The following is a 15,667-nucleotide window of genomic DNA, read 5'->3' as shown; positions in this document are numbered from 1 at the left end:
GAATGATTCAACTTCTGTGATTGGTTTCCCTGATTTTTTCGAACACTTTTAGTAAACAAATGCCGGCGTACCATGCAGAATTGACAGTTCTACGTTGCTCTAATAACACAACAGTGGCAACAAGTCTAGTGCTTCGTGTGCTTACAACTTTTCTCGTCAAAGAAACTTTCGATGAATTAATCTTTTCACATAATGGTCTAATTAATTGACACACAAAACGTTTGATCTTATCGCATTAAAATATTTTCTTGGAGGTTATGTAAAAGGTGATTTAAAAGCATAAACTGCGTCTTCCCAGGTAGAAAATCGTTGACCTCAAAAACATTGGGTACCAAAACGGACTGTACAGCGTATGATCCTTCAATTCGATGTTTTGACTGGTTGGAGAATGATTCAACTTCTGTGATTGGTTTCCCTGATTTTTTCGAACACTTTTAGTAAACAAATGCCGGCGTACCATGCAGAATTGACAGTTCTACGTTGCTCTAATAACACAACAGTGGCAACAAGTCTAGTGCTTCGTGTGCTTAAAACTTTTCTCGTCAAAGAAACTTTCGATGAATTAATCTTTTCACATAATGGTCTAATTAATTGACACACAAAACGTTTGATCTTATCGCATTAGAATCTTTTTTTTGAGGTTATGTAAAAGGTGATTTAAAAGCATAAACTGCGTCTTCCCAGGTAGAAAATCGTTGACCTTGAAATCATTGGGTACAAAAACGGACTGTACAGCGTATGATCCTTCAATTCGATGTTTTGACTGGTTGGAGAATGATTCAACTTCTGTGATTGGTTTCCCTGATTTTTTCGAACACTTTTAGCAAACAAATGCCGGCGTACCATGCAGAATTGACAGTTCTACGTTGCTCTAATAACACAACAGTAGCAACAAGTCTAGTGCTTCGTGTGCTTACAACTTTTCTCGTCAAATAAACTTTCGATGAATTAATCTTTTCACATAATGGTCTAATTAATTGACACACAAAACGTTTGATCTTTTCCCATTAGAATCTTTTTTTTGAGGTTATGTAAAAGGTGATTTAAAAGCATAAACTGCGTCTTCGCAGGTAGAAAATCGTTGACCTTGAAATCATTGGGTACCAAAACGGACTGTACAGCGTATGATCCTTCAATTCGATGTTTTGACTGGTTGGAGAATGATTCAACTTCTGTGATTGGTTTCCCTGATTTTTTCGAACACTTTTAGCAAACAAATGCCGGCGTACCATGCAGAATTGACAGTTCTACGTTGCTCTAATAACACAACAGTAGCAACAAGTCTAGTGCTTCGTGTGCTTACAACTTTTCTCGTCAAATAAACTTTCGATGAATTAATCTTTTCACATAATGGTCTAATTAATTGACACACAAAACGTTTGATCTTTTCCCATTAGAATCTTTTTTTTGAGGTTATGTAAAAGGTGATTTAAAAGCATAAACTGCGTCTTCGCAGGTAGAAAATCGTTGACCTCAAAAACATTGGGTACCAAAACGGACTGTACAGCGTATGATCCTTCAATTCGATGTTTTGACTGGTTGGAGAATGATTCAACTTCTGTGATTGGTTTCCCTGATTTTTTCGAACACTTTTAGTAAACAAATGCCGGCGTACCATGCAGAATTGACAGTTCTACGTTGCTCTAATAACACAACAGTGGCAACAAGTCTAGTGCTTCGTGTGCTTAAAACTTTTCTCGTCAAAGAAACTTTCGATGAATTAATCTTTTCACATAATGGTCTAATTAATTGACACACAAAACGTTTGATCTTATCGCATTAGAATCTTTTTTTTGAGGTTATGTAAAAGGTGATTTAAAAGCATAAACTGCGTCTTCCCAGGTAGAAAATCGTTGACCTTGAAATCATTGGGTACCAAAACGGACTGTACAGCGTATGATCCTTCAATTCGATGTTTTGACTGGTTGGAGAATGATTCAACTTCTGTGATTGGTTTCCCTGATTTTTTCGAACACTTTTAGCAAACAAATGCCGGCGTACCATGCAGAATTGACAGTTCTACGTTGCTCTAATAACACAACAGTAGCAACAAGTCTAGTGCTTCGTGTGCTTACAACTTTTCTCGTCAAAGAAACTTTCGATGAATTAATCTTTTCACATAATGGTCTAATTAATTGACACACAAAACGTTTGATCTTTTCCCATTAGAATCTTTTTTTTGAGGTTATGTAAAAGGTGATTTAAAAGCATAAACTGCGTCTTCGCAGGTAGAAAATCGTTGACCTTGAAATCATTGGGTACCAAAACGGACTGTACAGCGTATGATCCTTCAATTCGATGTTTTGACTGGTTGGAGAATGATTCAACTTCTGTGATTGGTTTCCCTGATTTTTTCGAACACTTTTAGCAAACAAATGCCGGCGTACCATGCAGAATTGACAGTTCTACGTTGCTCTAATAACACAACAGTAGCAACAAGTCTAGTGCTTCGTGTGCTTAAAACTTTTGTCGTCAAAGATACTTTCGATGAATTAATCTTTTCACATAATGGTCTAATTAATTGACACACAAAACGTTTGATCTTTTCCCATTAGAATCTTTATTTTTTTGAGGTTATGTAAAGTCATTTATCTACATCAATAAACTCGATAAACCAAACAACATTTGAACACTTAGCATATATACAGACACCCTATTTCATTAATATATTTATTTCCATAATTTTTCTCTTAATCGTTAATCCTTAATATTTTTACCTGTCAAATTTAGGTTGGGATGTGTTATATGCCAATTGTCCTAAGCTATGATGCCTTGCAACGTCATGTTGGTGATCGGAAAAAGTCGTAGGGGTAGATTGACGATGATGAGTGGGGTTTCTCCAATAACTACTCTCCATACACATCGTAGTCGGTTCTACGAACTGCGTACGTAGACTTCTGTCCTTAAATGTTTCAAAACAATTAAAAAATCTTGTTTGATCCTGAAAATTTATCCAATCTAACTGTTTCTTTAAAAATATTGTGTTAAGAATAAAATTATCAATTCTAAAAAGGGATGGCTGAGGACTTTGGATTGGATAAAAGGAAATTTTGTACAATGAAATCTAAAAACAAGATAAGCATCTAAAACTCGAGGATAGAATCAATGAAGATATGAAAGGTGATAAAGAAGTTTTCCTCTAGATGACAATGAACTTCGAATCATATATTTTAAAGAAAGTAATTACGAAATACTAATTTTTGTGGTACGGTTTTTGGTGGATCTAGTATATTTTTCTTTAAAATGTGTATCAGTGAGAGGGCTTCTCTTTCGCCTACAGAATATTGACAGGGCTTTTATTAGAAGAAAGAACGATACAAATAGCATAGAAATGAAGAAGTTCTAAGAAAAGGATAATGACAGAACTGTGATTCAAAATTAATTCTGTTTCAACTCAAAATGTATCAAAAAGAAATATTGGGAATATATGAAAAGTATCGAACAAAACTAACGTTTGAATGGTTCTCTGGTGGTAGTCAGGTACTTCAAGAATAGAAACAACAATAAAAAATGAAGAAATTCATTAATGCGAAAATAACACTAAAACCAAAACTATATACAGAGCGAGTTTTATGTATGGGACGCCTCAATTATCTCGGAAACTACTTGTACGATAAAAATTTTTGTGTACAAGTGTCAGATCTTTCCTTTTTCCGGAAAAATAATAAACTTTGTTATGACAAATGGATCACCCTGTATATTTTTCGCTTTTTGAAATCCTTAAGAAGTACTTATTACATTTTACCTTTATAGATATTTTAATATTATTAGGATAATATGGTGATAGGCGTAGAAGTCAACAAGAAATGTGGAATATCTTTAATAATTTATATCCTAACCGAAATCCCATAACAAGATCTACTGTAAAGTAGTATCTATCCAGATTATAGATATACATATTTATAGATTTATCCAAATGGGGGCGCAGAAAAACTGCATCAACTGAAAACAAATCTTTAGATCTTTGTTTCTAAAAACACAAAATATATTAGGGTTCGAAATAACAAATACATAAAACTCACCCAGTATATAATCGTGTTAGTTACTTTATTTATAACGCAAGAACGGCCTAAGCTATTTGACTGAAAATTGGTGGGAAGGTAGCTTAGAACCACGAGAAGAAAATGAGACAATTATCTCGTTTCCATGGGATGTGACATGTGACATAAAACGTGGTATAATAAAAAGCAACAAACTGGAAAGCTAGAAATGCATCAGTCAATGCAACAGTCTAAACGTTCATTTGTTTAAAATGGTATAACAAAACGCAACTGACAGCTAAACGTAAATTTTATCTATGGTTAAGTACGATTGAAATTTTGACAATTACAAGTTTCTATTAGCTTATTCGTGTCGATCATTAGCAATGCGGCGACCTAGACGATTTTTTTTCCGACAAAGCCTTAATGTAACTAGGATTCGAAACATTGCGAATGGAAGGACTGAAGAAGAACGAGAAAATGGTCTCATTCGACGGACGTTTTACAACTGTTGTGAAGCCCTAGCGGAATTGTTGGCTGGAGCATACCCGAGAAGAGTGAATAAAAACTGAGACAGAAGAAGATCAGACATTTGTTAAATCAACTGCGTTCTGTGATCAAACGCATAATTATCCGCATAATCTAGTTTTGAATTATAATATCCGTTTTTATATACGTACAAAAGTGAGTGAATATCGTAATTTAAAAAAAAAACTAGACAAAGTACCAATACGTAGGTAGCTAAACGCTACATTCGCTGAATACGACCATTTTATGTAGAGAGCGCCGCTTCAGTATCGCTCACAATCACAAGAGCAAAGCGAGACAGCTTGAGAAACAGCTCGGGTGGAAATGGAAGATCATCAACTAGATTTTCGATGTTCAAGAAGAAGTACTGATTTGAATCGAGCAGCGCTTCGATAAGATTGCAGTTATTATTGAAGAACGAGGATTTAATCTGACATTCATGGTGCTTGTTTATTTGGATTTGCCTGGGTTACCAACACACAATTTAAGAGTAAATGTTAGCACCATAGAAATCATACTTTAAAAGATAAACTAACCGAAACTGTGCAACGGAGCGCGTTTTGGCTATAGAAATAGAATATTTAGGTTTACCCCCTCTTTTCGGGTATAAATCGAATAAAATCGATCCTAGGAAGAATTGATAAGTAGCAAAATTGTAGGAAATTTAATTATAAACAACTTTTGTGTGAACTATTTTTCGTGTAAAATTGAAAATTAACGAGTTATTCAAGAGACAAAAAATAACCCTTTAAATCAAGTTGGCGGATGCAGCAACAAGTCTAATACCTCTACTTTTTGAATTTAGACTACCAGTAACCAACCCCCCCTCCAACGAATTCCGAAGCAAAATTTGCTGCTTAAAGTTTTCGTAAATCTCAGCCCCTCTTTAAAGCCAATCCGACTAGGCTAAAAAGAAAATTCCAAGGTGAGGAAGTTTAAACGACTGAAGTCAATCTTTGAAATATTATGGTATGAATCTAACAAATCCCAGTTATATGTGACATGTTCATGGATCGGAAGATCATCAGCGTTTATTTTTTTTGCGCCTGATAATACAACAAAAAATGTCGTCCGTCACAAAGTGCATCAAAATATGTGACCAAAAAAAGAATCATTAAAATACTTGATTATTTTTATTTACATATTTATTATCTTGATCAATTTATGAAAAATTGAACTTGATAAAATCCAAAGTTATTGCTTTTAAGGCAGAACAAAGGATTAGTACAAATGATGTACCTAAGTCTGTAAGAATGAGGTGAATACAAAATAATGTCGATGGGAGGGATATTGGAAGACATGTCAAAAATACTTAAGATATCATAAATTTCTTCAGTTTCTTATTTCTTAGACCTTTTGATATATTAATGCTTCTTAATGTTCTTGATTTTAGTTTTTTTTTAACTTTCAACGCCTGCAATACGCCCACCGTGACCGTCCTCTTATCTATGAGGTGCCACCGAGACACGCCTGCTGTGTCCTATCTTCTAAAAATTATTTCGGGTTGGGAATTCCCGGATAACGCAGATAATGATTCGTTATAGGTCCGGTCATTTAGTCTACGCATTGTAGTAATACAAGTTGTACGTGGTTTTTTATTTTCGTGAATCTGTGTTGTGAAAAGTATTTTCAGATTTGTTGAAATCACACGTGTCGGTTTTAACGAAATAGTAGGACGATATTTGGCGACCATTTTGTTGGTTATGGAGGATTTCTGTGAACCATCCACCTCGAAAAAGAGAAAACCTGTTAAACTAACTGACGAAGAGTTGTTAAGAGCCCTGGAAGATTCGGATGATGAATACGAATTAACTCAAAGGAATCAATCTACTGATTAGGAGTTATCAAGTGTTGCAGAAGAAACTATGGCGCAAGATGTTGATGTTCAGCAAGATCGTATATCACAGGTGGATGTTGCCCAAGGACAAACTTGGTCAACAGTGATACCAAGAAGAGAACACATACCATTTGTAAGAGTACCAGTTTGGAAATTAATATTGAAAATAAGGTGCCTGTTGAATATTTTAACATTCTCGCCACGGATGAGTTTTATGAATTCATTATAGAGAACACATTACACAGTGGAAAGATGTTACTAGAGAAGAGTTGAAACGTTTTCTCGGGCTTTTATTTCACATGGGTACGATAAAACTAAACAGACTTAACGATTATTGGAAAACCAACTTTCTATTTCAAATTCCAATATTTGGGAAAATTATGAGCAGAAATCGTTTTCTTTTGATTCTTCATGCCTTACACTTACCAACAAATCAAGATGGATAAAATTACAGCATTGATTATAACGCAAGAATGAAAGATGTATAATAATCCACATAAAGAAATGTCCATCGATTAATCAAAGGTTTCGTTGAGAGGTAGACTTAATTTTTGCCAGAATGTCAAGGGAAAACGCCACAAATACGATATAAAATATTTTCGTATACGGAGGTACCACTGACCAAAATGTAGGCGGAAGAAAACACGTTCAAAAGGTGGTATTAAAGCTTCTGGAGGATAAATTTAAAATGGGTCACTCGATTTATTTAGATAATTTTTATACTAGCGTCGAATTATCTAAAAATCTGTTGCAAGTCAACACTTATTTGACTGGAACTTTACGATCAAAACGTGTAGAAACTTCTTTAACTGTTACAAACAGACAAAGTTATTGCGAGTATTTACAGGATGGAACATATGTATGTATGTGGAAATATCGCAGGGAATTTGAAGGAGACTTAGTACCAACTGTTTCCAAGAGAGGTAGGGAACAACTGAAACCACAGCTGATTAACGAATATAATCAGTTAAAAAGTGGTATAGATCATTGTGATCAGCTAATTAGTGATTACAGTTGGGAACACAAAACTTTTCGCTGGTATAAAAAGCTGGGTATTCACATAATTCAAGTTATGTTGATAAATGCGTATATTATGCATAATCAAGATGCACCAACGAAGCTAAACTTTTACGACTTTAGTTTATCTGTAATAACAAATCTATTAGATCATCTGCCAGGAGTAAATCGCAGACAACCTGCATCATTTTATTTGCCAGACCATTGCCCAAAAGATGCTAAGGGTAATACAAAAAGGCGCAGATGTAAGAAGTACTTGCAAACCTACTATATTTTTGTCCTCAAAGTCCTGGAGAGCCCGGATTGTGTTTAACACCCTGTTTTAGAGTTTTCCACGAACAGTTGTGGATTTTATGGAATATTTTATATTTTGTTATTATCCTTGGCTGTTCAAATATACCTATAATCCATAATTCCAAGTGTTTTTACAAGTTTACTGAAAAACTGTGAGGGATACGTTAGGCGTGTCGGTGGCACATTCCATCAGATATCATACTGGGTGCCTTAAACACGGCTCTCGTGTTCACAATTTTTTTGTCAAATTATGGAAAAAAATTGTTGTACATCAGTCTATTTGTACAAACAAAACCATATAACATAACAGAAAAGTCATATTCTGGTAATCACTGCATGGCACACAGGTTGACATCTATATAAACTCATGGCAGTGAAATTGTTAATAAGATTGATATAAAATTGACGTTTTGACCTAAAATTAGTCTTTAACAAAATATTTGATTATTTTGAACGTCAATTTCACATCAATCTTTTAAGAATTATTGAAAACAACTTAAAAACAGAATAGACCTAAAATCAAGAGCATTTATAAGCATTGATATTATAAATTCGCGATGATAGCAAAGAAACTATAAATTGTCGATTGTGAAACGATGAAGGCAATTAAAAGTTGTAATTTTCAAAATATCTTATTGCGTAAATATCAATGTTTTGATATCAGAGTAATTATAAATGCCTTTTATTCATAGCTTACTTTGAATGTCTGATTGCTGAGAAGTTGTTTTTTCTTTATTTTCATCGATACTTCTCGTCTTAACGCTCCAGATGATTCTCCCCCTTGTCCACCTGTTACTCCCGCTATTGACCAGTCTCGTCCTCCGAACGACTAAATCAAATAAAACGTTTCAATACAATCAACAAACAAATATTGGATCAACGTTTATTTCATATATTTACCGAACGAGAATTCGGTTCAAAAACGAAATATGGAGATTTTTTATCTGCAAATAACAGTTTCTATATTTTTTACATGATTCGCTATTACTGCGAAAGATAAAATAACAAAATTTTGTTTATCGAAGTGTCGCATTAGGCCTAACGTACCGGGTGGGCAAAGCACCGAATTTCGAGCAAGTTATAGATTGGATGATGTCTAAAAATATTTAATTCGATACCAACAAGTAATTATGGAGGAATTAGAGTCCAAAATCGGTAACTGTTGAGCACAACAACCGATTTAGTGGTTACAGCACCTCTTCAGTACAAGGTATGTTCTCTTGCATTAAGTTCAACAGTTGCTATTAAATTTGAACGTACAGTTAAATATAAAGTGGTAAAATCCTTACTCTAATGGCGTCAGCAGCTAATGGTCCACAGCAGTAACCATCCTCATGGTACAGTTGCATATATTGTTCTCTTAGCCATAATAATTTTCTATCACAGAGTGCTTGTTGTCTCGATAAGCCACGTATCAACCAACAGAGACCACTAAACCATACTCTATGGAAAAATAATTTTTTTCATTAATAATTAGAATCCACACTGAAAATAAATGGAAAGATTATTGAGAAAGTGAAATAAGGCAATCTTTGGATACTCTATACCAAATGGTTCTACTACATTATGAAATCATAATAACTGAGATAAAAGAAGCAACTTAACCTAACCATCCATAACATTTTTGTTCAATGCATTAACTACTACTCCAACATCTGGAAAGAAGTCCAAATGATTATGATCCCAAAATAAGGAAATGATCCACATAGAACCGTATCTTATAGATCTATTAGCTTGTTCAACGTATTTACATAAAGTATACTAAAACTCATAACCAAAGGACTTTTTGCAAAACTTAACCCGGGTTCAGGTAGATCAGCTGATTGCGGATCCTAACCCAGAGCGAGAATCAGAACGTCGCGATCAATTTTCGGTGGAAATTTTAAATTAAAAACATGATATTGAGCAGTTATCAATTATTTAATCCCTTACAGGGATTTTGCATTAAAGTTTAATAATAATAAACTATAGACAAATGAAACAATCCGTCAGCTGATCCATTTACCCACCGGTCTAGAAGAGTAGAAAGGATTCTATCATATAACTACGATCCGAACAATGAACTTGATCTAGGTTAGTTTCCAGCATTCAGATCATGATCAACTCAACTCGATCTTAGTTTCCCAACACCGGATAGTAATTCATATGAAAGGAAATTTTCAAAGCTGAAAGGTACTGTTCTAAAAAGATGAATTACAGAAAGCATAATTTACTAACAGACATTTCCTTAAAAAAATCCAATAACACCTTCAATGATCTTTAACTAATCCTATCTGTATCTCCAGGAAGTGTCTTGAGATCCATTCAGTACTCTATCTGAAGAGCTGGCCTACCAGTAACTAGCGAAACAGTAGTGGCAACATTTGCTTGTGATACTGGTTTATATAATCATCCTACATCACTTTTGGAATATAACTGAAGTTTATAAAATAGATTAGTACGAAGCGACAATGGAGATGGATAGATCATACACTACGATGGCAAAAAAAAGATTCAGACCTGTACGAACATGAAGAAGGACTATCGAGAAAGAACTGCAAAAAAAATTAACATAGAAAGAAGATACAGAATTAGCCAAAAACAGAAATGGAGAGTTCTAGTCAACAAAATTGGATAAAACCAACAAAATGAAGTATGAGGATAGCGACTTCATCGTTTTACCATAGCTGATGATAATGAATGTACTAGTGTGGTACCAGAAGTACTTGGTCCAACATTTTCAACGTAATCTCCTTTTAACTCCACACAAATCGTCAAGCTCCTCAAAATAGCTGACATCACTTCTTCATTGTTAGAAGATCTTTGACCACCGTGCCATTTTTTCAAGCCTGGGACCATAAAATAATCCAGGGAGCTAAATCTGGCGAATAGGGTGTATAAGGTAGCAATTCAAACTTTAATCATTAATTTAGGCAATTACAATAAAGGATGTGTGAGCTAGTGCATTGTTTTTTATCAAAACAATTTTTTCTTAGCCAAATGCGGACCCTTTTGCTTGATTTCTCCACTAAAACGTTGCAATAATTTCGCATAATACTCGCCGTTGATAGTTTTTCCTTTTCCAAGGTTGTCAATGAAAATTATTCCACGCGCATTCCAAAAAAACCGACGCCTATATATGGAACAATCTTTGCCTTCTTTGGAGCCGGTTCTACCTTTTCAGTTCATTGTTTTGATTGTTCTTTCATTTCGGGTGTGAAGTGATGGACCCTCGTTTCCATCCATGGTTATGAAACTGCTTTAATTCCGTGAAACATTGCCAAACACTCGATGGAAACATCTTCACGACGCTGTTTTTGTTCCATTGTGACCAAACGCAGCACCCATCTTGCGCATAGCTTTTTCATGTTGAAATTTTCGGTTAATATGCGATTTTTCGAAATACCTAGTAAGTCTTCTAGTTCGCGCACTTTCAGTCGACGATCATCTAGTTTAACATGGTCTTCAGAGGTCGTACGTCTTCGTTTAAACTCTGTCTTATCCTGAGTAGAATCAAGCTCAGCTTTTATATTGGTTGGACCAACGCCTTTCAAATAAAAGTATTGTATTACATAACAATGACTAATTTTTTCAATGTTTACAACTTCACTGATAACGTTCACTAATTATGGCTACCAAACAAATATTAAACAACGTGGCGTCTTCAAACAGTGGAAATTTTGAAGTAGCTACCGCCATCTCTAGGTCAGGCCAGGTACTCCTGGGACTATCCTTGTATGTCATGAGCTAACAAAGAACAATTGTTTTTATAGCAACTAGAATATATTTTAACTTTTATGGAACACGCTGTATAGTAAGTCATAGAAGTAGTTGGTGAAAAATGAGACGCCATCTCTCATCGAAAGACAAAAATTAACTAAAAATTGCTGGTACCATATTCACGAGCATTTTTTTAAATATGTATTTTGGATAGTAATTAATTGAATACTGACCTACAAACAACCGGGGGACATACAATATACAACAAACGATTATCACTTAATCCATAACCATACAGTATAGTAATAGCGCACTCGTTGCCAGGTTCATGATTAAGGCCGTATCGTCTTGCCATAGATGCCAATTCGGCGTCTTTTTCCGCATCTCTACCACCAAGATGAACTTCTTTAACCACCATTAGATCCAGAAAACTGAAAAACAGAGTAATCATTGTACAAAGACACATTTAGTAAAAAGGTGGTTTTGAGATTAAAGAAACTAGTCATTTTTGATGATCAAACCAAAACATAGTTGCATTATAAGTGACTGAAACTAGAAGGTATATACATATATAAAGGTTTATTTATCAAAGTCCAATTTTCAACTATAGTTTTGCTCTATCATTTCTTTTCTTTTGTGTAATATAAAATGAAAACAATGAAAAATTACTCAAAAGCAAGAATATTGGTAAAAAGAATAAAATAAATATAAACGAGTATAAAACAATAATAAAACAACAGTCATAAATAAAAAGGAATAAGAAGACTTAAAGACAATCGAGAGGAAAATACTCAGACCAAATATTTCAGGAGATGGAGAAAGAAGATTGAAGAAAAATGAAGAAGTAGAAGAAGAACTGGGAGGAGAAAACATAATGAGGTATATCAAAGCACAAAGACTAAATTGGGCCGGACATGAACCGAGAAAAACCTGGAGAAACTAAATTTAAGAAGATACTAGAATCTTTGAGATAGTAGAATGGGAAGCAAAAAACATCTAGTGGAAGAAACCTGACAGAGGAGGCGCGAACACAAGCGATGAAAGCATCAAAAGTCAGCGGCTGTCTGAGAGATATAGTATGGAGAAACAAAGCGATGAGCTCACAGAGCAAGACCAGAATCTATAAAATATGTGTGAGACCTATTCTCACATATGTCTCAGAAACTAGAGCCGAGACATCAACAATAAAAAGAATAATGAGAACCACAGAGTCGAAAATACTACGAACCATTAAGGGAGTCATCCTCAGGGACAGAATAAGGAATGATAACAAGAGAACAATTGGGCGTACAGGATATAGTGAGATGGGTCAAGGAACGAAAAAGATTCTGGAGGGATCACGTAGAAAGAATGCAAGGCAAAGTGGGCTAAAACTCAGAGAACGAACACACGCAGACCTGTAGACAGACCACCAAAGAGGTGGTACGAGAGCTGGAAGATCCAGGAAGATGGTCAAACGTACAGGATTGAACAGGACCTGGTCCTATCGAAAGAGGGAGAAGAAGAAGGAAGCAAAATACAGAAACAGAAGAAAATGGAGAAAGCTGCTAAACGAAGCCAGGACCAGCAAAAAACTATATAAAAAAATAGGGGAATAATCCACCCCAATAAAGGTATTTGTAGTTGCATAAAACACTAGGCATCATTCAAGAGATTGAGCGGCATAATGATGAATTAAGATCTGTGATCTATAAACCAAAGAAAATTAATTTGGAAAGAAGTTGGTTAAAGAGCTCAAAAGCTTGTGAAGAGTTGGCCATTTTACAATTTTGAAATTACAGTAAACGTCCAGTTATAGGAGCCTCTGGGTTAACCGAGCTTGTCATTAAAAATAACAAACCTAAATAAAGGTCTTAATAGCATCTACGGGGAGCAGCGATGGTTATTTGTTTGTACAGTAACAAGCGCGGTCAAATCGTAGACGCCTCTTTTGTGGTTAGGTTAGGTGGCTGTTGAGAGGTCGAGCCGTCATGTCGTGGAAGGGGGAAGATGACACATTCTAGACTCAGTTTGCTCTGAACTCGCGCTGATCTCTGTTGGTGCTAGTCGCACTCGCGTTAAATGTGGTTGTGTTGGTGTCTTTATTTTTGTCATTTTTATGGGTGGGAAGCGTAGGAGATTTGTAGTTTCTCTTGAAACAAAATTTGATGCTATTAAACAATTGGACAAGGTGGCTGCTGATTTGGGGGTTGGGAAAGTGACTGTTGGCGATTGAAGACGAAAACAAAATCGTAAAATATGTTAACAAAAGTTTAGTAGTGGTTTTCCTAGTCGAAAGACCTTGAAGAAAGGTATCTATGACAGACAGCAGATATCTGAAGCCCATTTCTGTGGTTTTCCCAGCTTCGAGGGATGCGCAGTCCTGCGAGTAGGCTGATGCAACAGGTTAAGGCGCTTGGATTTCAAAAGAACTTTAAAGATGGCGAGGAAACATTTACCGCGAGTGACGGATGGCTGGATCGATGGAAAAAGAGGTATAGAGTAAGGTAGATAAATATTAGTGGTAAGAAGCAAACTCATCTGAAAGCGCGCAATTTAAAAAAGCAAAGAGAAGGTAACGATACTGGCTACAACTAATGCTTCTGGCTCATTGAAGCTAAGGGCGCTGCTTATTGGAAAGGCGAAGAATTCTAGAGCCTTCAATGTAAAAGTCGACTGCCTGTCAACAATATACCGCAAACAAACGAATTTGTACCTATCACTGAAGAGTCCTGATGCCCAAGAACTGTGCAGTGGTGGTATTAAGGCAATATTTCTACCCCCTAATTTAACCTCGCTTATACAACCTCTAGACCAAGGGGTTCTAGTAGCGATGAAGAAGATCTACCGGCGAAGGTTTCTCCAAATGTTGATTTTGAAGTTAGACGAAGGAATGACTGTTAAGGATGTCTCCTGTCGTACTGGATTGCGTAAGCGTGGGATGAGGTAAAAACAACCAAAAGTCATGGAAAAATTTATTTGGCATAGACGGACCATGCAAAAAACTGCCAGAGCTGGAGAACGTGAGTGAACTAGCCAATTGAAGATCAAATCAACGGCGAAGATATTCGTGATTGGTGTAATCAAGATGTCCAGATGGAGATTACCGACGAGGGAATCATCGATATGGTAACTGGTGCTAGAGACTGTGAAGGATCGACGCTGCTCTTGCTTTCACAGAGCAATAAGAAGAGTGACATCCAATCTCTACAGCGTTGGCGCAACATTGCATCGTCCAAGCGAGGCAAGAGTTTATTTCAGAAGACGATAAAAGAAATAATCTTTGTTTCCACTTGCTTTGCAGGTGTAATAATGTAATTTGTAATAATGATTATTATATGTTTTTGCTTCCAATTAACCAGTTTTGTAGCCTTTCAAGAGATTTTCCGTCTTTTTTTAACATAAATGAACTTAAACTTCGTATTATCCGAGTTTTCCCGGCCCCAATTACCTCTGATGATCGGGAATCTACTGTACTATGGAAATAACAAAACACATTGTATTCAAACAAATGTTTATTCAAAATGAAGAACATAAATTGGAAAATTATTTTTTAAAGGTAATATCGTCTAAGTGACTGGCATTTCTCCTCGGATGGTACCCATTTCTTGACTAAAGCTTCCTATAATTGTGGTAATGTGGTTGGTTCATTCAATACACTCTCGTTGGATCTATTACAGGTTGCGCCATCTTGATGCAACCATATTTTATTGTAACCTTTAAATTATGTAACTGCAGCTGAAAAAATTAAGCCCTTTGAAGATGAATCGTTACTTTTGTAGAACGTGAAGATATTCCAATAGAGTGTTTTATATTCTCCAGAATATACAATTTTGTGAGTTGATATGCCGATTCAATTGAAATTGGGTTTCTTCCAAAGCGATCGATCATGGTATTGAAGAAGATTTTTTGGAATTAGATAATGTTTTCTTCAATTCTTGCACTAACTGTATTTTAAATGGATGCAGTTTCATATCCAACTCCAATATTCGACGCAGAGTTGTTCGGAGTATCGCCAAAGCGCGTAGATAACTTGGATCGTCGTCCCGCACAAACTGGTTTACTTGCGCCAAGGTCTCGTCGCTTCTCATGCTTCATGGTAACACCATTTCTTTTTTCTTTTTAGGGAGAGTGTATAAAAAGTTTTTGTATTATTGGAAAACTTTAAGATAACGAACTAAACAGTCTTTTGAAACAAAACTATTTCTTACAGGAATTGCTCACACTGTGTCTCTTCCACTATTTGCCATAGGAATCAAGTTTATATTATTTTTTATTTTCATCGGTTTTTTCTGTGACTTGTTTTTGCATTTTTTCCCATGTAAAATATGAA

At 35.5% G+C, this 15,667-nt stretch overlaps 1 protein-coding gene across 2 annotated transcripts in view; it reads right to left on the bottom strand.

Moving 5' to 3' along the window:
* The window catches only part of LOC130898121 (1-phosphatidylinositol 4,5-bisphosphate phosphodiesterase epsilon-1-like), a 326,140-nt gene that overhangs the window by 35,641 nt on the left and 274,832 nt on the right, over nucleotides 1-15,667 (bottom strand). The window contains exons 12-15 of one of the 2 annotated variants that reach the window (XM_057807182.1): nucleotides 11,589-11,786; nucleotides 8,946-9,099; nucleotides 8,354-8,485; nucleotides 2,718-2,902 (exon numbers count right to left, since the gene is read on the bottom strand). In XM_057807182.1, coding sequence (XP_057663165.1) covers nucleotides 2,718-2,902; nucleotides 8,354-8,485; nucleotides 8,946-9,099; nucleotides 11,589-11,786 — 669 coding nt within the window. Of the gene's footprint in view, nucleotides 1-2,717; nucleotides 2,942-8,353; nucleotides 8,486-8,945; nucleotides 9,100-11,588; nucleotides 11,787-15,667 lie in introns of both variants that reach the window. The other variant, XM_057807181.1, reaches the window with a different exon arrangement.

The sequence above is a fragment of the Diorhabda carinulata genome, chromosome 9 (genome assembly GCF_026250575.1).
Source record: "Diorhabda carinulata isolate Delta chromosome 9, icDioCari1.1, whole genome shotgun sequence".
NCBI lineage: Eukaryota > Metazoa > Arthropoda > Insecta > Coleoptera > Chrysomelidae > Diorhabda > Diorhabda carinulata.
The sequence above is the reverse complement of the archived record's forward strand: the minus strand, read 5'-3'. Positions and strand labels throughout refer to the sequence as shown.